Raw genomic sequence first — 24,765 nt, forward strand, 5'->3', positions numbered from 1 at the left:
TCAGATTCCCCAGGCGCAGGGGATGCATTGGGAAGATGGGGGCTGTGTGTGTGGCAGGCCTCCCTGGGGGAAGCAAGGCCCCGGACAGACAGGGAGGACAGACAGAGAGGGCCCTGCAGGAGGGGCTGATGGAAGGCCGGGGCTTCGGGAGTCTGTTCTATAGGCACACGGGTGGGCTAGATGCCTGGGGTGACTCCGAGCAGAGACGCTTCCCAGGGTGCTGACTACCCTTTGCTGCAGGCACAGTTTCTGCTGGCTTTCAAGTTCTCATGATCCAGGCTTTCCCAGTTTTGTGAGATTGAGACAGAAAGTTGTGGTTTGCAGAGGATGGAAATTCCATCCCTGTGGTCTCTGATGGAATCATTCTCAAATGCCTCCAGGGTTTGCATGGACCAGCCAGCTCTGGGAAATTCTCCTAGCGCCTCAACCCTCATCATTCCTGGGGGCTTTGGGGGTCCCAGGAAGCCCCAGTGGGGTGGTGAGGGCATGGTATAAATGCTGGACCCATACTTGCCAGGAGTCCTAGCCCAGACTTCTGTCTCCAAAAACATCTTAGGTTTAGGAGTCCGGTGCTTACTTTATCTTTTCTGTATCTGTAAAGCCAAGTGACTTCGAAAGGCCACCAAGTTCAAGCATCTCTGCTTCCTGTACGTCTGGCCCCCAGGGAGTCCACGGAGCCTCTCCACTCAGTGCCCACCCTCTCCTTCTAGGGTGTTGGCAGAAGTGTGTTCTGCTAGCTTCTAATGTGTCTATCTCCTCCAGGAAGTGGTGCGAGAGAGACAGAAACACACAGAGAGATGGGATGGAAGGAGAAGTGGGGAGAGGTGGGCGAGAAAGAGAAACTGAGGGCTGGGGATATCACAGGGACCCCCAGCCTGCATTCCCCTCCCCTACTCTGGCTGTTTGCTCTACACCCCAGCACATTCTGCTATTTTTTTTTTTAATTGAAGTACAGTTGATTTACGATCTTGTGTTAGTTTCAGGCGTGCATGCATGCATGCTAAGTCGCTTCAGTCTTGTCTGATGCTTTGCGACCCCATGGATCAGAGTCCACCAGGCTCCTCTGTCCATGGGATTCTCCAGGCAAGAATGCTGGAGTGGGTTGCCATGCCCTTGTCCAGGGGATCTTCCCAACCTGGGGATAGAACCCAAGTCTCTTAAGTCTCCTGTATTGACAGGCAAGTTCCTTACCCACTAGCACTATCTTGGGAAGCCCAGTTTCAGGTATATAGCAAAGCAATCAGATCATTTTCCATTAAGTTATTACATGATATCAAATTTCTTTCCCCGTGTTATATAGTAAATCTTTGTTGTTATATATAGTGGTATGGATCTGTTAATCCCAAACTCCTAATTTATCCCTCCCTGACCCTTTAGTGTTAGTCGCTCAGTTGTGCCTGAATCTTTGCAACCCCATGGACTGTAGCCTGCCAGGCTCCTCTGTACATGGGATTCACCAGGCAAGAATACTGGAGTGGATAGCCATTCCCTTCTCCAGGGGAACTTCCTGACCCAGGGATTGATTCCAAGTCTCCTGCATTGCAGGCAGATTCTTTACCACCGAGCCACTAGGGAAGCTGGTTCCCCTACTCTTAGGAAATCATAAATTTGTTTCCTATGTCTCTGAGTCTGTTTTATATAGATTCATTTATTGTTTGTATTTCTCTTTTTCTGTCTGACTTACTTCGCTTAAGTATGATAATCTCTATGTCCATCCATGTTGCCACAAATGCCATTATTTCATTCTTTCTGAGTAATATTCCATCATATGTATATATCCCATCTTTGTCCATTCATCTGTTCATGGACATTTAGATTGATCCCATGTCTTGGCTAGCATGAATAGTGAACACACAGGTACGCGTTATCTTTATGAGTTTTTAGAGTTCTGTCTGAATATATGCCCAGGAGTGGCACTGGTGAATCAGATGGTAATTCTATTTTTAGTTTTTTAAGGAACCTCTACACTGTTCTCCATAGTGGCTGCACCAATTTACATTCCTACCAATAGGATAGGAGAGCTCCCTTTTCTCCCTCTCCAGCATTTGTTATTTGTAGACTTTTTAATGATGGCCATTTTGACGTGTGTGAGGTGATACCTCACTGCGGTTTTGGTTTGCATTTCTCTGATGATTAGCAATTTTGAGCATCTTTTCATGTGCCTGTTGGCTGTTAGTATGTCTTCTTTGGAGAAAAGTCTAGTTAGATCCTCTAACTGATATTGAGTTATATGAGCTGTTTGTATATTTTGGAAATCAACCCTTGTCAGTCACACGGCTTGCAAATGTTTACTTCCATTCTGGGGTTATCTTTTTGTTTTGTTGATGGTTTCCTTTGCTGTGCAAAAGCTTTGAAGTTTGATCAAGTAGTACATTCTCTTAGCTCGAGTCCCTGGAAGTCCAGTTCTGTCTCTGCAGCCAAGAGGCCTCATCAACACAGGGAGGCTTAAAGAGCCACGCCTGTGAGCCCCAGCCCCCCGAGGCATTTGACCAGCCTTGAGCAAGTCCTGGCTTTAATCACTGCATTTCAATATTCGATATTTGACACACATTCCATCTGACTGTGAAGTTGCCTGGCACCCGTGTCCCAGGGGCTATTCGGAGCTCTGGTTCTAAACCCCTTTGGAGATACTGGCCCGGATGAGACTCCCTGGTCCAGAAGGTTCCCACAGACAAGGGCTGTGATAAGAGCCCTGTCTGCGTTCTCCAGCTCCGACTCTGCTCCTGCCGGAAGCGCATTATCTTCCCCAAAGGAAACAACTCGGATCATGTGGTCTGCAGACCTGCCTCACCCCAGACACTGACCACAGCTAACTGCTAGCCCACGTCACCATCTTGTTCATCCTCTGAGACCTCGTCTGTATGACAGCTTTGCAGGATGTTAACCTCACTCACCTAACCAGATGCTGCCCCAATTCTGAGCTGGTTTTGGTAGACATAACCTATTATATGCTTCTGAAGAACCATTCTCAGCACATGTCCATCAATTAACAAAATTCAGAGGAGGAACTTTTCAAGTATGTTTTGGCAGGTTACTCTTAAAAACACATCTGTATCATCTTTGTAAAATGTTCAGTCACATCCTGTTGACAACTTTTTTCCTCCGTGTCTTTAGACACATTCTCTATTGGAATATGAAAAACAAGTTATGAGCTAATCCCTGTAGTAAAGGTAACTTGGATAAATGTTAAAAACCAAGCAACTCAGTATTTATAGCAACTTTCCTTTCATGTTCTGCTGGGCGGGACAGACATTAATGTGAAAGCCCCCACAGAGCCTGCTGGCCGCAGTTCACAACCAGCCACTGTCCCACTCTTACTCAACAGACCCTGGGGGTGATGGAGGTGCACACCCAGAACACATGCTCTGTCCCCAGAACAAAAGGCGAGAGGAGAAAAAAGAATGGGAGTTTTAAAAATTTTGAAACTATCATGTTCCAGCTTGTAGGGATAAATTTTAAAAGGTAGATTAAATGGTTTTCTTGAAAAATATAAAGCACAAAATTGGCTCAAGTAGAAATAGGAAATCTGGTCATTCCAGTGGTGCCAGGGATGGGGGCACAGGCGGTGTTATGTATGTTTTCACAACCTTTAAGGGGTAATCTCCCTGCAAGGGAGGGACAGAGTGGCCTGTGCTTAGGAATGCAAGCCCGGAGACCAGCTCCTGAGTCCTAGTTCCATCTCCACCTCCTGCCAGCAGAGTGATCTTGGACAGGCCACTGAAATGGCCTGTGCCTCAGTTTCCCCAAATGTCAAATGGACATAAAATAAAAATAGAGCCTAATTCACAGGGTTGATGTGAAGTTTAAAGATTTAACTCATGCAAAATATGTAGAAATGTGCCTGTTGCCAAGTAAGAACTCCAAACAGATGAATTGTTGTGAAGAGCTGATATCCTTCCCAGGCACAAGAAAAGACAAGAGCATCACTCTTCACTCTATACAGCCAGTAAAAATCCTGAAAAACCAGTGGTGGGCTTTTACACACACACACACACACACACACACACAACACATCAATAGGGACATATGATTGATGAAGGGGCATCATTACTCTAAGTAAAAGCGATGACAGACAGAATCCAATACACCAGGAGCAAGTAAAGCTTATCTCAAGAATGCCAGGATGAGTCAACATTATAAAATGTGTTAGTTCAATTTGCTGCATTAAGAGATTAAAAAGAAGAAAATCCTCAATCATTTCAAAAGATAGTCAGCCCCCCCCCCCAAGCATTTGGTACAAGTTAATATTCATTATTGAATTCCAAGCACATACAACTGCAGAATTTTTAGGAAGCCAAGTATGGTAGGAAAATTCCTCAACCTCTAACAAATATTGTACTTAATACATTAGAACTGCTGCTGCTGCTGCTGCTGCTAAGTTGCTTCAGTCGTGTCCGACTCTATGCAACCCCATAGATAGCAGCCCACCAGGCTCCTCCGTCCCTGGGATTCTTCAAGCAAGAACACTGGAGTGGGTTGCCATTTCCTTCTCCAACGCATGAAAGTAAAAAGTGAAAGTGAAGTCACTCAGTTGTGTCCGACTCTTAGCAACCCCATGGACTGCAGCCTACCAGGCTCCTCTGTCCATGGGATTTCCCAGGCAAGAGTACTGGAGTGGGGTGCCATTGCCTTCTCCAAATACATTAGAACAGGGGTCATAAAACTTCTATAAAGGGTCAGATAGCAAACAGTTTAGATTTGGGGAGCCATATGGACCCTGAAATCACTGCAGATGGTGACTGCAGCCATGAAATTGAGACACTTGCTCCTTGGAAGAAAAGCTATGGCCAACCTAGACAGTGTATTAAAAAGCAGAGACATCACTTTGTGGTCAAAAGTCCATCTAGTCAAGGCAATGGTTTTTCCAGTAGTCACGTATGGATGTGAGAGTTGGACCATAAAGAAATCTGAGTGCCAAAGAATGGATGCTTTTGAACTGTGGGGTTGGAGAAGATTCTTGAACGTCCCTTGGACAGCAAGGATATCCAACCAGTCAATCCTAAAGGAAATCAGTCCCGAATATTCACTGGAAGAACTGATGCTGAAGCTGACGCTCTAATACTTTGGCTACTGATGCGAAGAACTGACTCTGGAAAAGACCCTGATGCTGGGAAAGATTGAAGGCATGAGACAAAGGGGAAACAGAGGATGAGATGATTGGATGGCATCACTGACTTGATGGACACGAGTCTGAGCAAGTTCCAGGAGTTGGTGATGGACAGGCAAGCCTGGCGTGCTACTGTCCATGGGATCGCAAAGAGTCGGACACAACTGAGCGACTGAACTGAACTGAACTGATGGTCACTGTCCCAAGTATCTGACATAATTGTTACAGCACAAAGCATTTAGACCATATGCAAAACAGTGTGAGTGGCTATGTACCAATAAAACTTTATTTACAAAGAGAATCGATCCACTGGGCTGGATTTGACCTTTTGGCTGTAGACAACTCAGACAGTAAAGAATTTGCCTGCAATGCTAGAGACCCAGGTTCGATCCCTGTGTCGGGAAGATCCCCTGGAGAAGGAAATGGCTACCCACTGCTGTATTCCTGCCTGGAGAATTCCATGGGCGGAGGAGCCTGACAGACTACAGTCCACAGAGTCACAGAGTTGGACACGACTGCATTAGAGCCATTCACATTATGGTCAGAAATGAAAGAAAGACACTTGATTTCATGCTGCAATCCTTCTGCAGGCGAATTCTTCACCAGCTGAGCTACCAAGAATACATACACGAAGTATAAAGACTAGAAAGGCAGAGATTAAAATGCAATCATTTAATAGTGATACGACTATTCGTCTAGAAAATCCAAAACAATCAACTGACAAACCGGTAGAATTAGAAGTGGCCAACTTTAAGGTCAATATACAAAAATAATAGCATTTATTGAAATAGCAGTATATAATTATAACATTTCCATGAGGAAAAGGGTCCCACTGGTGATAGCAACAAAACCCACAAATAAACCAAGAAATGAGCAGTTCCAAATCCAACCCTGTTGATTGATTTTTTTCTTAAAAGAAAACTTGAAATATCACTAAAGTTCTAAACAAGTCTCCAGACAGACCCCTTCCTGAACAGGGCTTCTCATCATGCCAATGTCAGCTTTCTAAACTGTGCCTACACGCAGCACAACCCTCATAAAACCACCAGCAGGGCTGGTTTGAAGCAGCAGCTTCTAATCTTCAAGTGGAAGAGAAAATGTGCCAACTCCACTGAGACGTATTTTCTTTTAATTTTAAACATTTTTATTTTGTATTGGTGTATAGCCGATTAATGAACAATATTGTGACAGTTTCAGCTGAATGGCAAAGGGACCCAGTCATACATACACATGTATCCATTCCACTGACACATATTTTTAAAAGAACACAAGAAGGAACTTGCTGTAAAGCCATCATAATCCACGCACCTGTTGTTGTGCAGAAATTGACATGTAGATAGGTCAGCATTGAAAGACCAGAGGCTGAACCATGTTTGTAGAAAGTTAGTTCAAGATGAAGGTAGCATTTCACATTAGTGAGGAAAGATACCTTTTTCAGTGAATGATGAAATGACAATTGTCTGTGCATCTGAAAAAGAGAATAATAAACCCCAGCAGCACACAGCCCCTGGGGTGCACGCTCCCTCCTCACCACTTCCCGCAGCTTCTCTGCCTCCAGTTGCTTCCATTTCTTGCTCAAGCTCAGAACCTAAGGTGAGCCTGGACCTCCATCACCTGCAGAGGTGAGGCTGAGTGACCTGCTGGAGAAGGGAGATTGATAGGGAGCTGCAGGGGGCACTGGAGATTGCCAAACACCAGATGCGTCAGGGGGAGCAGAGAAAAGGCAGAGAGAGCGGGGGTCACCCGAGAGTCTGGGGGAGACTGTGCCCCAACTGCAGTGATTACGTTGGGGGGAATAGGGATAAAGGCCCCTCGGCCCCCTGTCTGGGTTCTCACAGGCTGGTCCAAAACCCGCCCCTCAAAGTCCACCATCAGTTTCTGGAATTCAGCTGGAAGAATCTGCAGTCCTGGTTAGGCCCAGACAGGACAGGGTCACGGTGAGCATCATTCCGAGCTCGCAGTGGGCCTCCTCGTGGATCCAGACACCCCCCCCCCCCGGTCTGCCTCCTTCTGAGGAGGAGCCCCGAGCCTTCCTGGCACTGCCTGTGCTTCTGCTGACGATCACCGGAGATAGCCCAGCCCTCCAAACATAAATAAGCAGTCTGTTTGATAAAACAAATTACGCACTTTTTGACATTTGTTGGTATTCTGATCCCAGAAAGGCTGTTAAGATGAATTCTGACAACCCCCTGCCCACTCCCACCAGGTGGTCCTCTGCTGGGGGGAGACATGAGTTCCCGTCCCTGCAGCCCACCTCCCAGCTGGGCTGGAGGGGAGGCTCCCACGGAGACACAGATGTTCACAGGGTCCTCTCCCCAGCATGGCATCGAAGGTGGCAGCATCCCCCCAGGTCCAGCATCCCTACAGAGCACACCCTGGAACGAGCCACCTCCCCAGGACCTTCTACCCCCACAGGACCACCCAGGCTGTGCCAGAGCTAGGGGCTTGGCTTGAGCAGGGCAGGCAGGACCATTGGGGCCCGGGAGAGAGGTCCGCCTCTGCCTCAGTGGGGAGGGGGCCCCAAGTGACCTGCGGAATGGCACCTGGTCACTTTCTCACTGTGGACCCCCAGGAGTCCTTGAGCTGGCCTCCTGCTGGTCCTGGGAGCCACCGCCCTGGAGGGCAAGCCCCTCTGTGGGCAGGCTGTCAGGGGATGCTGGGCCCATGCACTAACCACAGGAATCCACACGCCCCCAGGAAACCCTGGGCAGCCTTGCAATTTGGCCACTCGGTGGCCTGGGTCACGTGGAGGCCTGGCTTGTTCCATGGGGCAGGTGCTGCAGTTTAGAAATCCTGGTGCATAGCCAATGGCCACACAGCCCAAGCTATAAGTTCCCTGCCCACAGTGACTCCCACTGCGGTCATCTCCCCTGTGCTGGTCCAGCAACAAAATGCCAGAACTGCAGAGGGTGGATTCCACATCAAGTCCCAAAGCTCCTAACACATGGACTAGGTCATTCACTCTACACCCTGAAAAGCACCAGTGAGAAGAATGAGTATTGGGGTATCTGTGCCCCCAGGAGAGCCGCTCCTTGGGATCCCAGGCCCCTCTACCCCTCCGGGCTCTCAGGGGCTGGGCCTAAAGGTCCAGGTCCTCCCTCGGAGGGTGGAGGCCCCCTGACTCATGGTCTGCCTTCACTTTACTGGACCTTGGCGAGTTCTCAGCGTTGGCTGCCCGGCCTGCCCCCGGCACCCCACCCTGCCTTGCTCCCACTGACCCTCTGCACCCAGTGCAGACTAGGCAGCCCAGAGACTGCTCCTCCCCTCTCCCCATCTGCTCCCAACCCTGGGCTACCTCCCAGTGATCTGAGGGCTGTTTGTGAAGTGTCCAAGCTGTGGACACGACAGGACAAAGCTGGAGGGGGGTCCCCCTCAAAGCACTGTCTACTCTCTTCTCTTAAGAGGACCCCACGCCCCACACACCCGCTCCGGGGTCTAGTCAGGACACCACCCCCCAACTCTGGGAGGCCACGCCCTGGAATCCAGCTTCCTGAAGAATCTGTCTCTCAGAGACTCCCGGGTCAGAGTTGCTCGTGTGTCTCCTCCCACCCACAGAATTGGGACCCAGGGCACCCAGGAATGACCCTTTTGAGGCCAGGGGAGAGGAGATCGAACTGCTGGCTTGAACAGGTGTCCCTGAGGCTCACAGGACACCCCTGCCTGGATCCAGGCCAAAGGCCTCCCTTCTTCTCCCTCCTGGATCCTCGGTTCCTGTTTGTGGGGAGCTGGGCCGGGCTGTGGGGTAGCTCTTGGGGTTTGCCAGGCAGGGAAGACTTGGTTTCCCAGCTCGAAACCCTGCTCCTTCCTTTGGGTTGGGAGGCTCAGCCAGCCTCAATTTAGGCACTTCCTCCATCTGCCTTCACGCCCTCCTCTGCTGGCCTTGGGGAAGGGCTCTCTTGCCCTCTCGTGGCCAGGATGCTGGGGCGAATGCAGCTGGGGATGAAGTGAGAAGGAGCGCTTTCTCAGAGATGAGGGCCTCAGAAACTTGGCACCAGTTAGTAACCCTCAACCACAGTAAAGAGGATCACATGCAGGGAAAGAAGAAAGCTCCCTTCAGCTGTTTGTGTAAAGATTTTTTTTCCCTCTCTTAAAGGCTCATTAAAACCTCTCCTGGGTCATTCCTGGTAAAGACCACCATCCAGGGATCAACCAGGAGATGCAGGTGAGGGGAGAGAGAAGGACAGAAGGAGGAGAGGGGAGGGGAAGGGAGGGGAGGGGAGGACTGACTGGGAGGAGGAAACTTTCCCTCCGTTAAAGAACGGGGCAGTGGTGGGTGCCCAGCACCAAGAGCCTCAAGCTTCTGGCACCCAGCAGGGCTCTCCTGTCCCAAGACCTCTTTCATCTGGCGGTGTTCCCAGAAGGAACAGTGGGGGAGGGGCTGAGAGGGGCTACACCTAGACCCCAGGGAATGAACGTGGGGCAGTCACCAGGATGGCCCTGGGGTCTGGAGCAGGGCCCAGCCCTGCAGTGGAGATCAGGGTTCTTTCCTGCAGGTGCCATCGGGCTGCTGTGGCTCTGCCCCACCTGGCAAGCTGGCTGCCAAGCCGCAGCGGGAGGGTGAGGCCTGCCTTGGTCTTGTGGCCCTTGCTGGGGAGGCTTGATCTTGGTTGCGGGGTGTTTTGTGGATCTTTCTAAAACCTGCTTTGGCTTCGTTTGAGTCCAGAGCAACAGAAAAAGCATACCCTTTGTCCATTTACATTCAAATCTTTTCAAAAGAGCAAATAATATTTCCCATAAAAATACCTGCTGCTCTCCCAAGGTGACCTAAATGGCCAGCAGTGTGGGCAGTGCACTCCTGGGCAGCAGTGGAAGAGAGGGGCCAGCTGTTCTTGGCCACGTGTGACTCAACATGGCTGCAGTGCTGAGGGCTCCTGGCCGGGACGGCCAAGCAGGAAACCCCACCCTGCAGGGCTCTGTGCACCCAGGGATGAGGGAAAGGCCCTCCCTTTCCAGGGGGGTTGCATGCAGGCCAACTAACACAGAGAACCTGCAAGTCTGGAAGTGAGTGTCTTCAGCCAGAAGGTGCTTTGTCCAAGGTGGGAATGAAGCGTTCGTTTGGGTCCCTGGAGAGTTGGGTCCCTGGAGAGTTGGGTCCCTGGGTCCAGGGGCTAGGGGGTTTCACACTGGAAACTTGTGGACATCCCAGAGACCCCGCGGTGTGGTGGTCTTTCCCAGGCCAGGGGGCCTTAAGGGCCTTGGGGCCAGGTCTGCAGCAAGGGAGCAGGTGTGGAAGCCGGCTCCGGTCTGCAGAGATCCCACCAGTGCCCCCAGCACAGAGAAGTCCTGGCAGGCAGGGTGGCTGCAGTGGGAGCACAGTACCTCTAATACAGACAGTGCCCAGTGCGGGAAGAGGACAGTGGGTACTCCTGAGGCAGGGGCCTTGGTGCTGGTGAAGGAAGCGGGCTCAGCAGAGGGCAGAACAGCAGGACCTCTTGGTCTGGAATGAAGGTTCCTGAGGAGACACCAGAGCACCATACACACCATCCCACACCATATTCCAAATGTCCGAGGCCCCCTGGCCGCTCTGCTCCCTCGAACTGTCGTTCTCCAGTGAGATCGCACCCAGCCCAGCATCTGGCACCCCCGGCCCCACCCGCCTCCTGCCGCACCTCCCATCTTGGGAGAAAACCTGTCATCTGGGAAACTGCCCAGCAACGCGAATTCAAGGCCCGCAGAGAGCCTGGCGGATTTGTGGGTCAGGTACCCCACCTGGACAGCCGTACAGGCCTGGGGCTTGCCTATGGCTAGCCCTCACGCAGAAGGCACGGGGACGGGTTTCGCGCCCGGGGGCCCTGGAGGCAGCAGAGCCAAGTCGGCCTGCGAGCCCCCGCCCCCTTCACGGCCCCGCCTCCGACCTCGCCCCAGTCTCCGCCCCGCAGGAACTGCCGGGAGGACCTCAGCGCGGCCCCGCCCTCCCGCCTATTAGTCCTGCCTCCTGGCCCCGCTCCAGCCCCCGCGGCTCAGGACTCGGGATCACGCACGACGCATGCGCTAGGTGGGCCCCGTGGCGTTGCCGTGGCTACGGGAGACGCTCGCCGGGAGGGCGCGCTGCGCTTCCGGGGTGGGGCGCGGCTACAGGAAGTGCGTGGCCGCCCGGGGCCATGGCGGCGCTTGCCGTCGTCTTTCTGCTCCTCTGGGCGGCATCCTGGCCGTCGGCCTCGGCCTCCGGCGAAGAGTTCTGGCCTGGCCAGTCGGCAGCTGACATCCTGTCGGGGGCGGCGTCCCGCAGACGGTAAACGCGCGTCCGCGCCATCGGTAGGGCCGGGAGGCGGGGCTCGGAGAGGGGGTGCGGAGCGGCGGGGCCTCGGTCTGTCCTACACCCTTGGCGCCCTGGCCTGGGGGCGCGAGCCAGGGTAGCCTAGCGACCGCGGCCTCCCGGAGCCCATTGGAAGGACAGGCTTGGGTCCACGTTAGGGGGCACGGCGGGGGACCCAGTTACTTGAGACGGAGTGTTACCTGGCGTTCGAGGAGCCCCAGAATCAGATGTTCGAATGGAGTGGCTCTTAAGAAAGCCCAGCCTTGTTTATCTGCAGGAGAATTTCCGCCCTATACGGATGCTGGTTGTTGCGTAGATAAGTCTCAGGAGTGAGAAGCGTCAGTGCCCTACAGCTGTTACTGAGGAAGGGCTTCACCCAAAACAGACTGCTCGGTGCAGGGTGTACAGACGGTAGACTGGCAGTTTGGGGGAATTGGAGGCCCAGGCCAGGCATTCCAGCGTGGTCTCTTTCGCAAACGGAGGTGCAGAGAAGGGAGGGTGAGACCACAGCAGAGGCAGGAGTCCCCTCCCTGCGCCTTGTGTAGGGGAGTCTCGTGGACAAGGCAGCAGTTCTCGGTGGGTGCTCAGGGACCCCCAAGGTGCCAGGTCATTTTCCTAGAAACACTGGGATGCTGTCTGCCTTTTGCACACATTCAAGAATTGATGCTTTTGAACTGTGGTGTTGGAGAAGACTCTTGAGAGTCCCTTGGACTGCAAGGAGATCCAACCAGTCCATCCTAAAGGAGATCAGTCCTGGGTGTTCACTGGAAGGAATGATGCTAAAGCTGAAACTCCAGTACTTTGGCCACCTCATGCGAAGAGTTGACTCGTTGGAAAAGACTCTGATGCTAGGAGGGATTGGGGGCAGGAGGAAAAGGGGATGACAGAGGATGAGATGGCTGGATGGCATCACTGACTCAATGGACATGAGTTTGGGTAAACTCCAGGGGTTGGTGATAGACAGGGAGGCCTGGTGTGCTGTGATTCATGAGGTCACAAAGAGTTGGACACGACTGAGCGACTGAACTGAACTGATGAGTTTACTGTGGGGGTTTCCAGAGACCACCTGGCCTGTGGTATCATAACACAGGGAATGGAGAAGCAGACAGGAGAATACAGGTGTTACCTGACTGAAGAGAGACTTGCAGAAATTAAAAACGCTGACACTCTTCTCACTCATGATTTTTGTCTTGAATATACTGGAAATTCATAAATAAGTTCTTGCTTTTTCCCCTAATATAGGAATTATTGATAGATTTAACCCACATAAATAGCAGCCTTTTGGAGTCCTCAATAATTGTTGAAAACGTGCAGGGGTCCGTAGACTGAGAAGATTGAGAACCGCTATGGGACGAGGGCTGAGATTCTAGCCATTGAGATCCTTCTGGTTTTAGCTGTGAGTTATTGCTGATGGTTTAACAGATGCTGAGATGCTTTCTGTACCTACCCGAGGGCTCTTTAAATAACTGGTCTCATAGAAATGGGTGGGCTGCTGCCTCCACTTTACAGCCCAGAAACTACTGATGGTGCCTGGTGTCGGGGCCAGGCTGCGAATGTGGGCTCTTGCGTTTGCACAGCCCTGGCCCTGAGGCGCTGTTGTCCTGCCCACCCTGCCAGGTACCTTCTGTATGATGTCAATCCCCCCGAGGGCTTCAACCTCCGCAGAGATGTCTACATCCGCATTGCCTCCCTCCTGAAGACTCTGCTGAAGACGGAGGAGTGGGTGCTGGTGCTGCCCCCCTGGGGCCGCCTCTACCACTGGCAGAGCCCTGACATTCACCAGGTCCGGATTCCCTGGTCCGACTTCTTTGACCTTCCGAGTCTCAACAGAAACATCCCCGTCATTGAGTACGAGCAGTTCATCGCAGGTGAGGTGGGTGGTGGTCCTTTAACTGGGGCCAGGCGGTCATTGGTTCTGGTGTGAACGTCTGGCCAGACCAGAGACCTTGGCCAGTGGGGCCGTCTCCCCTCAGGCCTTTGTGTAGGGGCCCTGCTTCCTGCTTCTGTTTTCCCCACTACCAGTTATCTTGGTGTTTTCATAGTGTTTTAGGGAAATAGATCTGAAGCATCTGAGCTATGTGTCCCCTCGCCTCTGAAAACCCAGGCCGCCTTGGTGAAGTGGAGCTGTGATGGGGAGGCCCCTGCCCGGAGGCCAGCCTCGTCCCAGCTGGACCGCAGGCCTCCCTTTCTGAGCAGGCCAGGCCACTCTCACTTGAAGGAAAGCTCGGTGCATGAGTGGTGCTGGCCGTGTGCTGGCAGAGACATGTAACGCCATGTCCTGCTTTGTTCGGTCCTGCTCAGGGTTCCTGTTTTAATGTTTTCAAGAGAGAAGAGCTGATGATTTCTTAGAATAAAGGTGTTGGAGCACACTGCTCCGTTGTTTAGGAGACATGGGCTTAAATAGGGTCACCTCTGCCCCACGTCCCTGGAGCCGCCTGGAAGAGCAGGTCACGCCTCCTGAGCGGTGGTTGTGGGACTTCTGCCTTGTGAGGGCCTGGGGCCCTGGAGTTGCTGGTCCCGCCAAGGACAGGCGCGCATGTCCTCACCAGGTTCTTTTCTCACCGCGCTGTAGGCCCTGTCGCCTGAAGACGTTTTCCCCTTCAAGGTTAGCACCGTGGGTGCCGCAGGCCTGGAGCCTTGAAGTGGCTGCTGCTGGGAAGGCGGACCCAAGGCTGGAAGTCGGCCTCCCTACCCGGGAGGGGATGGGGTGTCCAGTCTGACCCAGCTCCTCCCAGGGGGGCAGGCTCGGTCTTGCTCTGCACGGGGCTTGGCCCCCAGGGAACTGGCCCCTGATTGCTGGTGGGGTGCGGCCTCGACCACAAGCTGAGCTGCGATGGCAGACAGATATGGTTCCTGCTGCTCTGCCAGCCTCATCCCTTGCGCTGGGCAGCAGGGTGAGCACTGAGCCCATGGGTGACAGCCCGCTCAGGTTTCTGCCTGCAGAGGGGACAGGCGTGGGCCACCCCAGAAGACCCTCAGGCCTGTGCCGTGGGTGCTGCAGAGGGGACAGGCGTGGGCCACCCCAGAAGACCCTCAGGCCTATGCCGTGGGTGTATCAGCGTCTCAGTTCCGACGTCAGCACCTCTGCCTTGTAGTAGGAGCCCCTGAGCTTTGGGTGTTAGCGCCCAAGCCGAATGAATGTGGATGGCCCTGGGTTTCACTCACTGTGGTGCTCTTATTCCCAGGCGCTGTTGTTCCGCCTGTGAACACCTCTTCACTGAGTACCGGGTGGTGGCCAGGAGGCTCTAGGTGCGAAGGGAGCGGTGGGTGAGAGGGACACTGACTCCTGCTCTCCTGGGCACCCCCGTTGGAGAGTGGGGGCCAAGCTTAAGTCAGTGGTGGGGACACGCAGCTCTGGAGCAGGCACCAGAGCCACAGGACGAGAACGCTGGACAGGGTGTGGGGTCTGGGTGGTGGTCGTGGCCTGGGAAGGCATCTTTTTGGGGGAGCTGCAGTTTGAATGGCCTCACAGGGGTCAAGAGAGAGCCCTGGAGGAGACAGCTGGTCAGGGGTCTGGGGAAGGCGTGTGCCCTGGGCTCCAGGCACCACGGGGAGGGAGCCAGAGGAGGAAGAGCCCAAGAGAAGAGAGGGCAGAGGACCAGCCCTGTCCCCAGGGAAGGGGGGTATGGCCAGAGAGAGAAGAGGGCCCAGGGCCTGCCCAGGTGCTGTCAGAGGTCAGGGCAGCGTGGGGCCCAGAGGAGCTTCCGGGCTGGATGTCCCCACCCTGGCAGCCCTCCTGCCTTGTCGGACCCCCATGTGCCGAGGTCCTTGTTCCATCCTTCTCTTGTTACAAGCTCTCTCCAGTCCCGTTTGGGAAGACAGTGTTGTTCCGTACGGGGTGATTCTCTGAGTCCCCATAACCTGGGCTCTGGTCCCCATTCTCGTCTGTCCCATCTCCTTCAGAGTCTGGCGGGCCCTTCATCGACCAGGTCTACATCCTGCAAGGCTACACGGAAGGCTGGAAGGAGGGGGCCTGGGAGGAGAAGATTGACAGCCGGCCCTGCATCGAGCCACCGCTGTACTCTCAGGACAAGCACGAGTATTACAGGTACCGCTGGGAGGTCCACAGGCACGGCCCACATCCAGGGTGGCTCTCGTTGCCGCATCTGGGGACTCAGGCTGTTTAGAAGTATCCGTTTCCACTTCTAATGCATTTGAACCTGGTCGTGGAGATGTCATAACCCCAGGCTGCATTGCTGTCAAAAGAGCTGTCCCTCTGCTCCTCCCTCTGCAGCCTCCATAGCCCCCTTCCCCAGCAGAGGGCCAGAGTAGCGTGGTTCTAAGACCTGGAGTGAGTAGGAGCTCTTGAGAGCAGAGTTGGTTTGAGGATAGTTACCCCAAAACGGGCCCTGACACATAAAGCATTATTTCTGCCTGGTTCCTGTGGGGCCGCCCTGTTTTCCCGTCATTGAACCATCCAGGTTCCTGAAAAGAGCATCAGTGGCCTCATCAGATGAGGTGAAATTTGTGGTTTCTTTAAAAATTTCCACACTATCACTACCTGCGATCACAACCAAGTTTTCACATAGGAGCCAGCCGAGTTTCTCCAGGTCAGGCTGTGCATCTGGACTTGACTCCCTGCCCATGGACGAACACACCACACTGACGGGGTGCCATGGGTCTTATTTTCCAGAGGATGGTTTTGGGGTTACGAAGAGACGAGGGGTTTAAACGTTTCCTGTCTGTCTGTCCAGGGATCGGCCTCCATCATCGCGCCTATGCTATTGAGAAACACGTCTGCACGGTGAGTGCGTGGTTGCCGGGTGATGGCTGGTACATGTGTGTGCGTGTGCGTGTGCTTGTGTGTGCCTGTGTGCCATGCTGCTGGCACGGCTCGTGGCGGGGGGGAGGGGCACTCCCTGGAGGGTTAGCCTCCCCCACCCCAGGGGACCTGGCGGTCAGGATCCAGGAAGCAACCCCCAGGATCACCCCTGGGAGCACTCCCGGGTGGGGCGGCCACGCCTGCTGTCCTCTGGTTGCTGGTTGGAGCAGCTGTGCTCTGAGCCTCACCTTGGTGTGTGTGGTGGGGGGTTGTCTCTGGTCTCACCACTGGTGGGTGATGCAGTCGGATTCACACCCAGATCCTGCCCCGGGGTCCCGTCTGAGCTGGCGGGGAGAGTTGGAGTCGAGGGGTGCAGGCGGGGGCAGGGGGCTGGAGGAGAGGACGGGGATGAGGGCCGTGGAGTTGTGAGGCTGAAGCAGGGTCAGGGCCAGGACAGGAGCGGGACGAGTGACCGCTGAGGAACCAGAGGCTGGGGCGGCCTGCAGCTAGTCTTGGAGGCTCACGGTGGAGGAGGAGCTCTTCCCCTTGAGGGGGCGGGGGGTCACTCCTGAATCAGGCCTTCGCGAAGCTGGGCTCTGAGAGGTCAGAAAAACAGCTCAAGCCTGGGCACAGCACCGTGGCGGCTGCTCCTGGCCCCTCGTGTAGGAAGTCTGTCTGCGCGCCTGGGCTCTCTTTGAAGCAGAAAATCGGGCACGCATACACCTCCCCACCCACACACACATTACCCGCCTCCCCCTCCACACACACACCCTGGGCAGCACCAGAGGGTCAGCAGGAAGGGGCACGGGGTCTCGGGCGACTCCCAGGGTCTGGTGTGTGAGGGAAGCTCCTCTGGAGGTGCATGCTTGGTTCCAGCATGTCCTGGGAGTTCCCTCCAGGTGTGAGTTGTAGGAGACGTGGGGACCCGGAAAAGCCGGCCTTCCCATTAGCCACCGTCAGTGTCCTGAGCCGGCAGCAGGTGCTGAGCCCCTTCCCTGCTCTCTGGGGCCTGGAAAGTCTGCCTGTCCCAGCACTGCCCCATGTGCCAGGACGCCAGGCCGATCCTTCATGGGCCTTTGTAAACAAAACGCAGGTGGGCCCACATGCTCTGCTCGGTGGGTCCAATCTCCACGAAGAGGGGAAGACACAAGGTTGCCAGAGGTTTGGGACCCTGCGATACAAGTCCTAAAACTTTGCATTTCTAAATAAAGCAGATCTGGCTGAGTTTTGGGCTGCGGGGCAGGGTTTTTGGGGTTTTTTTTGGTCCCATTTGCAGGTAAAGGGATCTGAGCCCAGGAGTCTGGTGCCCAGGGACCCCTCTCTTCTGTTTAAGAGACACTGGTGGGAGGGAGCAGGGTTAGGCTTAGGTTGCTGAGACGTGAGGCCAGACAAGGGGCCCACCCCTACCACACAGATAACTCAAGATGTGAAAAGCACCAACCAAAAAGAGGATGAATACATTCAGTTACACTGAAGTTTAATAAGGCTTGGAAACAAACCACAGAGAGGGGTACTTGTAGCCTGTCCTGTGGGACCCAGATGCAGACAGAGCTCCTGAAGGCCAGTGAGTGCAGGGCAGGCAGCCTTGGAGCAGATTTAGCAAAAGACACAATTATGTACATTGTCGGGGGTATCAGGTAACACCCTGTTTGTGGTCAGGGGGATATACTGCCCTTAGACCCGAGGAGAGACGCAGCACACTGCCCTGCAGTGCCCTTGGGAGAAAGGGCCCCAGGTGCAGAAGGAGGTGGGAGACCCCTGGGGGTTCAGGGGACGTCAGGCAGAGGTGGGCAGGCTTGTGACCCTAAGTGCCTGCAGGAGCATCCCATGCGTGTTCCAGAATATTCCTGTGAGCCCCAGACTAGGGAGCTCTTATACCCCTCAGTAGTCGATCATTGGAAAAGCTAGGTTGTGCAAATTCAGAATTGAAGCACGACTGAGCCGTGAAAATCAAAAAAGCACTGCTGCCTCCAGCAAAGGTGATCACGAGGAGCAAACAGCAAGTGAGAAAAGCAGAAGAGAAGTCCAGCCATCCCAGGGCAGGAAGTTAGAGAGGCACAGCTGCCTGCCGTGGGGGTCCTGGGGCCAGGGCAGGGCAGGGCTGCAGCATGCTCTCTAGGCCCCTAGAGAGCTGCTTCACAACCCCACTTGGCCATTGGCAGGGTGGGATACCCACGTCTGCAGGCTCTGCTGTGTTTTGTCGTAAAACGGAATCTTCAGAAACAGTCTCTGTTCTCACAGGGACCCCAGGCCACCACTGGGTCCATCCCCTCCCATCTTTCCAGAAGTCTTCTTCCCCCACCCAGTGCTCATGTCCGTCTCCCTGTTAAGTACGCGTGTACTCAAACCACAGGCGTGTTCTCTGCAGAGTGTCCTGTTTGTCTCTTTCCCACTTGGTGGTACCCCTTGGGAGTCTCTGTGAGGTGAGACCCATGAGGTCACTGCAGAGGTTGCCACGTTCCTCTGCAGCTGTCCTTGAACAGAGGAAGAGGGTTCACGGAACCTGCCTAAGTTGGTGGCCTTTGACTGGTCCCAGGTTTTGCCATCACAAACAGGAACCGTGTTTGCACAGTCATGGGGGAGTGAGGACACGGGCTTTTGCCTGAAACAGAAGCTGGGTCTTGCTTTCCGAGTGGTGGCCGCCGAGCCGTGGTCCCCACACAGCCCTGGGCAGGGCACTTTGGGCTCTGGAGCTGATGAGTGAGGATGGACCTCTGCTGTGTTCATTGTGTTTGTTTGATTTCAGAGTAAAACCATGTTGAAAAGCTCTTTTGAAATGATTTTCTGTGAAGCATCTATTTAAATATTTTGCCAATTTGTCTCTCTAGAGAAGTTTTAAACTTATATATTCAAAGTTATTATCCTGTTTATTCTTTAAAGGTTTCTATGTGTGTGTATGTGTTTTAAATAATCTCTTAGTTCAGTTCATTCGCTCAGTTGTGTCCAACTCTTTGCTGTCCCATGGACTGCAGCACGCCAGGCTTCCCTATCCGTCACCAGTTCCTAGAGCTTACTCAAACTCATGTCCATCGAGTCAGTGATGCCATCCAACCGTCTCATCCTCTGTTGTCCGCTTTTCCTTCCGCCTTCAATTTTTCCCAGCATCAGGGCTTTTCCAGTGAGTAAGCTCTTCGCTTCAGGTGGCCAAAGTATTGGAGTTTCAGCATCAGCATCAGTCCTTCCAATGCATATTCAGGACTGATTTCCTTTAGGATAGACTGCTTGGATCTCTGCAGTCCATGGGACTTTGAAGAGTCTTCTCCAACACCACAGTTCAAAAGCATCAATTCTTTGGCGCTCAGCCTTCTTCATAGTCCAACTCTTACATCCATACATGACTACTGGAAAAACCATAGCTTTGATTAGATGGACCTTTGTCAGCAAAGTGATGTCTCTGCTTTTTAATATGCTGTCTAGGTTCGTTATAGCTTTTCTTCCAAGGAGCAAGCATCTTTTAATTTCATGGCTGCAGTCACCATCTGCAGTGATTTTGGAGCCCAAAAGAAGTCTCTGTTTCTGTTGTTTCCCCGTCTATTTTCCATGAAGTAATGGGACTGGATGCCATGATCTTAGTTTTCTGAATGTTGAGTCTCAAGCCAACTTTTTCACTCTCTTTCACTTTCATCAAGAGGCTCTTTAGTTCTTCTTGGCTTTCTGCCATAAGGGCAGTGTAATCTGGATATCTGAGGTTATTGATATTTCTCCCGGCAATCTTGATTCCAGCCTATGCTTCCTCCAGTCCAGCGTTTCTCATGATGTACTCTGCATATAAGTTAAATAAGCAGGGTGACAATATACAGCCTTGACCTACTCCTTTCCCGATTTGGAACCAGTCTGTTGTTCCATGTCCAGTTCTAACTGTTGCTTCTTGAACTGTATACACATTTCTCAGGAGGCAGGTAAAGTGGTCTGCTATTCCCATCTCTTGAAGAATTTTAAGGCTTTAGCGTGGTCAATAAACCAGAAGATGTTTTAATAATCTTTACCATTTCAGTATTCTTAAAAATTCTTTCTTATTCTACTTTTTATAGTTTCAATTTCCACAATTAACTCTGAGCCCCTGAGGATCTTTTTTGGCTTAAAAATGGAGCCTCTGATCACCCCACCTGTGTCCCCCACCCAGGCATCTGGGAGCCGTCCTCTCCAGGGTTGTTGTGCCCTGGGGGCCAGCCTGGAGTGGATGGGGCCTGCTCTGGAGGGTCCTCTCTGCGTGTTCTGACTCTTTAAGTTGCTTGATGAGCTCAGGTGGGCAGCCTCTTCTGCCCCGCACTTTGAAGGATCGAGTTGATGCTCCCTGAAGAAGGGGCCTGCCTTTTGGCCGGAGAAGGACACACGTGACAAGGCTTCTCTTTTGTTAAGATGATCCTTAGAAGCAGGGGTAAACGCTCGCTCGCTCCTTTGGGCTAGCTGTGGTGGTTTGGCTTTGCCCTTTACCCAGGAGTGCAGGTTAAGCCACAGCTGTTCTAACATTGAACCAGCTTTACAGTCCGGGTACGAACTCCATTTGTCCTTTGTGTTTTTCTTCTAGTATGTTGCTGGGTTCTCTTGGCTGGTTTTATTCATTTTGTATATCTGTGTGATTTTTTGCATTGATAGTCACAAGGGAGCTGGCTGCTGAGCAAGTTCAGTGGCTAGGGCAGGAGAGGGTCTGTGAACGTTTAGCGCCACTGAGGAAGCAGAAGCCCTCTGCAGACGGCCGCCTTGGAGAGGGTCGTCAGAGACTTGCCCTCATGCACCCAGCTGGCCCCACAGGGTTTGGACCTGCTCAGGTTTTGTCCTGGACTGTTCCCTGGCCCAGGGCCCTCCCATATGACGGTACTCAGTGGAGCACATGGGCATAAAGACCTTCTTTTTCTGTTTTTTAAAAATAGGTCTGTGATGTTGGACCGAGCTGAGAACCTCCTCCACGACCACTACGGTGGGAAGGAGTATTGGGACGTGAGTGTTGCCTTGAGCATCTGTGTGAACGTGTGTAGTTTGGGAAATACATCCCCCTCACCCTGCCCCAACACGCACGCGCACACACACAGGGCAGCTCCTGTGTCCGCCTGCTGACTAACACAATGAGGCCCAGAGCATCTGAGGGTGGGCCCACCGGCAAGTGCTCCCCGCCTGCCCACGGAGGTGCTCCTGGGAGAGGGCTGGGGCATCCTAGGCCCTCTGCCTGCGCCGGCTGTCCCTGCTGCTGGCGCTTGGAGCCTGGGTGAGCGCTCTGGCCCCATGTGCTCAGCCATGGGAGGTGGGCGCTGTCTGCTCGAGTCCTTGACAGTGGGACTGGGCTCTGCTTTGACGGGCAAGTGCTGGCTCTGGTGGACGGATGGTGGTGGAGGTGGGCCAAGGCCTTCCGTCCTTCTGGGGTGGGGACGCCTAGTCATCAGGTGTCTGGTTTGGAAAAGAGGTGCAGTCCTGCCCATGGAGGCCCAGTGCAAAAGCATCAGACGTTCCCTGAGAAGAGCCCCCGGCTACGAGGTGGAGACCCAGGTGACATCGGCACGCCTGGCCTGTCCGGGGCTCTGCCAGGAGCACCAGGATGGGTGGGCGGGCTGCAGGGGCAGCTCCCACCCTCCCACGGGTACCAGAACTGACTCGAAATAGAAGTGGGGGTTGGGCTGGGCAGAGGCCCCAGGTGAGAGCCCTGCTCCTTGGGCTTGGGCACCTCCTGAACAGGCGGTTTCAGAATCACAGAAGGGCCGTTGTCATCACGTGGACATGGGTTCTGTGCCTCTCAGCAGCACTGGGCCCCCACCAGCCCTGCAGGGTGGTGACCCCTCAGCACTTTCCCGACCCTGCCAGTCACATTCAAGGGCCCCAGACCACGGGGACACTTGGGAGTAGAAAGAGCTGCAACATCGGCCTGAACAGCCCGTCGGAGCTTCCCAGGCTGATGTAGTCACGCCCCCTGGATGCTCCTGACTGTCTGAATGGTGGGCTCCACCTTGAATCCACTGCTTGAGGCCCAAGCTCGCTTGTTGCCCTTGGGTTGGACTCCAGATGGATGAGGGGGTTCTGGGGACGAGAGGGAATGGCGGGCGAGGAGGGTTGGTGACGGGCTCACGGCCTGTCTTCCTGCAGACCCGGCGCAGCATGGTGTTCGCCAGGCACCTGCGAGCGGTGGGGGACGAGTTCAGGAGCAGGTACCTCAACTCCACGGACGTGGCTGATGGAATCCCCTTTGAGGAGGACTGGACCCGGATGAAGGTACCCCTCTTGCCCCGTAATCCTGGGGGCCAGGGTGCATTTCTCTCTTGAGATGCCTCACAACTAAGCCCTTAAAAGTTAGGAATGGTCTGAAGGGGGCATGCTTGCCCATCACAGGGCTCCTGGCCCTGCACCCGAGTTACCCGAGCTGCTGCTCTTCAGCAGGGAGCCCCGTCCTAGCGTAAACCTGAGGACGCTGGTAATCAGTCCAGGGACAGACCCCATCAGGCCCTGAATCGTGCCTGCCTGTCACCAGCTCAGCCAGTTTGGTCCCCCTTCACCAGGTCAAGCTGGGCTCCTCGCTGGGGGGCCCATACCTGGGCGTCCACCTGAGGAGGAAAGACTTCATCTGGGGGCACAGGGAGGACGTGCCCAGCCTGGACGGGGCCGTGCGGAAGATCCGCAGCCTCATGAAGGCCCACCAGCTGGACAAGGTGTTCGTGGCCACAGATGCCGTCAGGAAGGGTATTCGGCTCCTGTCCATCTGTTCATCCCTGGGTTAACAGTGGGGTTGTGTTTCTGTCCTCGTCCCTCACCCTTTGGTCCTGCTTGTGGGCACGTGTGCACGTGTGCGAGTCCCTCTTGGCCTGTATGAGCTGTGGGCATGTGTATCTGTGTGCTGGTCCCCTGCAGTCTGTTGAGTCGTGGGCACGCGTGCATGCCTGTGTGAGTCCCCTGTACCCTGCAGAGCTGTGGGTATGTGCATGCCTGTGCGAGCCCCCCGTGGTGCCCCCTCACCGCCCCCTCGCACCCACAGAGCTGGAGGAGTTGCGGAGGCTGCTGCCTGAGATGGTGCGGTTCGAACCCACGTGGGAGGAGCTGGAGCTCTACAAGGACGGGGGTGTGGCCATCGTGGACCAGTGGATCTGTGCCCATGCCCGGTGAGCGCCCCCTCACCTACGGCCCGTGCTGCTGGCTGGGTCCTTAAGTGCAGACAGGGGCCGGTCTGCTTGCCCACCCCTGAGTCCGGAACCCAGGCCGCTTGCTGGTGACTGGCTGCAGGGAACCCCGGCCAAGGGGTGAGGGCCCGGCAGGCGTCTGGGTGGGTGGTGGATGGGGCATTGTGCTGCAGCCCTGGTGACAACCTATTCTCGGCAGGTTTTTTATTGGCACATCAGTCTCCACGTTCTCCTTTCGAATTCACGAGGAGAGGGAGATCCTAGGCTTGGACCCCAAGACAACATACAACCGGTTCTGTGGGGACGAGGAGAAGGCCTGTGAGCAGCCCACTCACTGGAGGATTGCGTACTGAGCCCACGCGGCAGCCTGAGGACACGTGTCCGCCTCTGTACCTTAGGCTGGGGACCCCGCAGAGCAGCGCTGCCTTGGCCCGGTTGTTTCTCTCTGAGCCGGCATCTCTGCGTCCCCAGGACTTGGGTTGCTTTCACTTGGGATCCATCCGGAAGCACGCGTCTACAGCCAGCGAGGCCCCCGGTGATGCCACGGAGGTTCCGGCTTGTCCCTACTGACCTTGGTCTGCGGGGTTTCCAGCAGCGTTGGCAGGCCTGGTATCTGGGCTGCTCCAGCCCTGGGCCAGTGGACACGGTGCTGACCCTGCCTGTGCCCCAGAGCAGTGCCCTTGGCCCGGCCGTTCTCCCCACAGAACCCCATGCCAGCTGGATGGCAGACGGATGCCACCTCACTGGGGCTGGGCTGAGGCTTGTGAAGGCTGTGATCCCCACCCTTCACCTCGGCCTGAGAGCTCCAGAATGTTCCTCAGGAGGGCCAGGTGCTCTCTGTGCTCATATTGGGGTGAAGGGTGGGGGGAAGCCCTTCCGGGGTTGTCTGCAGGGTCCACCCAGGCGGAGTGGTCTAACGGCCACAGCAACATGCTAGGCAACTGGATGCTCGTCCTTGAAGCCTCTGCCCCCGTCCCCCTGCCTTGAGGGCAAAGGGAGCAGCCGAGAGGAGCAGGGTCAGTCCTCAGACCAGGCGCCCAGGTCCGCCAACACCTGGGGTGACCGCTGATGTGGGTGTGGGGAGCCATGCAGAGTTTGGGGGTGGGATACAGCCCTGACCTTCCTGTGTCTCCTTCAGGGTCCTAGGTGTCACTTGGCTGTGCAGGGTGAAATGACAAGATATTTATTCTTTCTCCGTTTGTACATCAAATGTTAATAAAATACATTTTCTAAAAGTGGTGCTTCTTCTGCCCGAGTACTCTTCTGGCCAAGAGCTGGACCAAGTATTTGGACTTGGCCGTCACCTTCCTCTTTCAGGAAGGCAAGCTGCATCGGGGGGTGTGTGGGTGTGAGCATGATGGAGGCACTGCCCACACCACCAGCCCTTCTGTCCTTTACTCATGGCCCCTAGATGTGTAGGTAGAGTCTGTGGTTCCAGACGTGTTGAGAACTGCTGTCGTCTAGGTGCCAAGTGGTGGGAGCCCTGAGGCCATCAGCAAAGCCTCCCACAGTGGAGATGGCTTGGGCTGCTGTGCGGGGACAG

General features: G+C 54.5%; 1 protein-coding gene across 5 annotated transcripts; it reads left to right on the forward strand.

Moving 5' to 3' along the window:
• The first annotated feature begins 11,181 nt into the window (after nucleotides 1–11,181).
• On the forward strand, nucleotides 11,182–24,455 carry POFUT2 (protein O-fucosyltransferase 2). Of its 5 annotated transcripts, none has more exons than XM_040264931.1 (9): nucleotides 11,182–11,339; nucleotides 12,981–13,231; nucleotides 15,267–15,411; nucleotides 15,997–16,107; nucleotides 20,997–21,063; nucleotides 22,198–22,323; nucleotides 22,608–22,788; nucleotides 23,081–23,204; nucleotides 23,422–24,455. In XM_040264931.1, the coding sequence occupies exons 1-9, from the start codon at nucleotides 11,209–11,211 to the stop codon at nucleotides 23,573–23,575; spliced, it is 1,290 nt and encodes a 429-aa protein (XP_040120865.1). In that variant the 5' UTR covers nucleotides 11,182–11,208; the 3' UTR covers nucleotides 23,576–24,455. The 5 variants fall into 5 exon arrangements, with proteins under 5 accessions (XP_040120865.1, XP_040120867.1, XP_040120863.1 ...); XM_040264929.1 differs by having other exon boundaries at nucleotides 11,259–11,339; nucleotides 12,606–13,231; XM_040264933.1 differs by lacking the exon at nucleotides 22,608–22,788 and having other exon boundaries at nucleotides 11,191–11,339; nucleotides 23,081–23,206; nucleotides 23,423–24,455.
• Nucleotides 24,456–24,765: the final 310 nt, after the last annotated feature.

The sequence above is a fragment of the Oryx dammah genome, unplaced genomic scaffold (genome assembly GCF_014754425.2).
Source record: "Oryx dammah isolate SB20612 unplaced genomic scaffold, SCBI_Odam_1.1 HiC_scaffold_2, whole genome shotgun sequence".
Taxonomy (NCBI): domain Eukaryota; kingdom Metazoa; phylum Chordata; class Mammalia; order Artiodactyla; family Bovidae; genus Oryx; species Oryx dammah.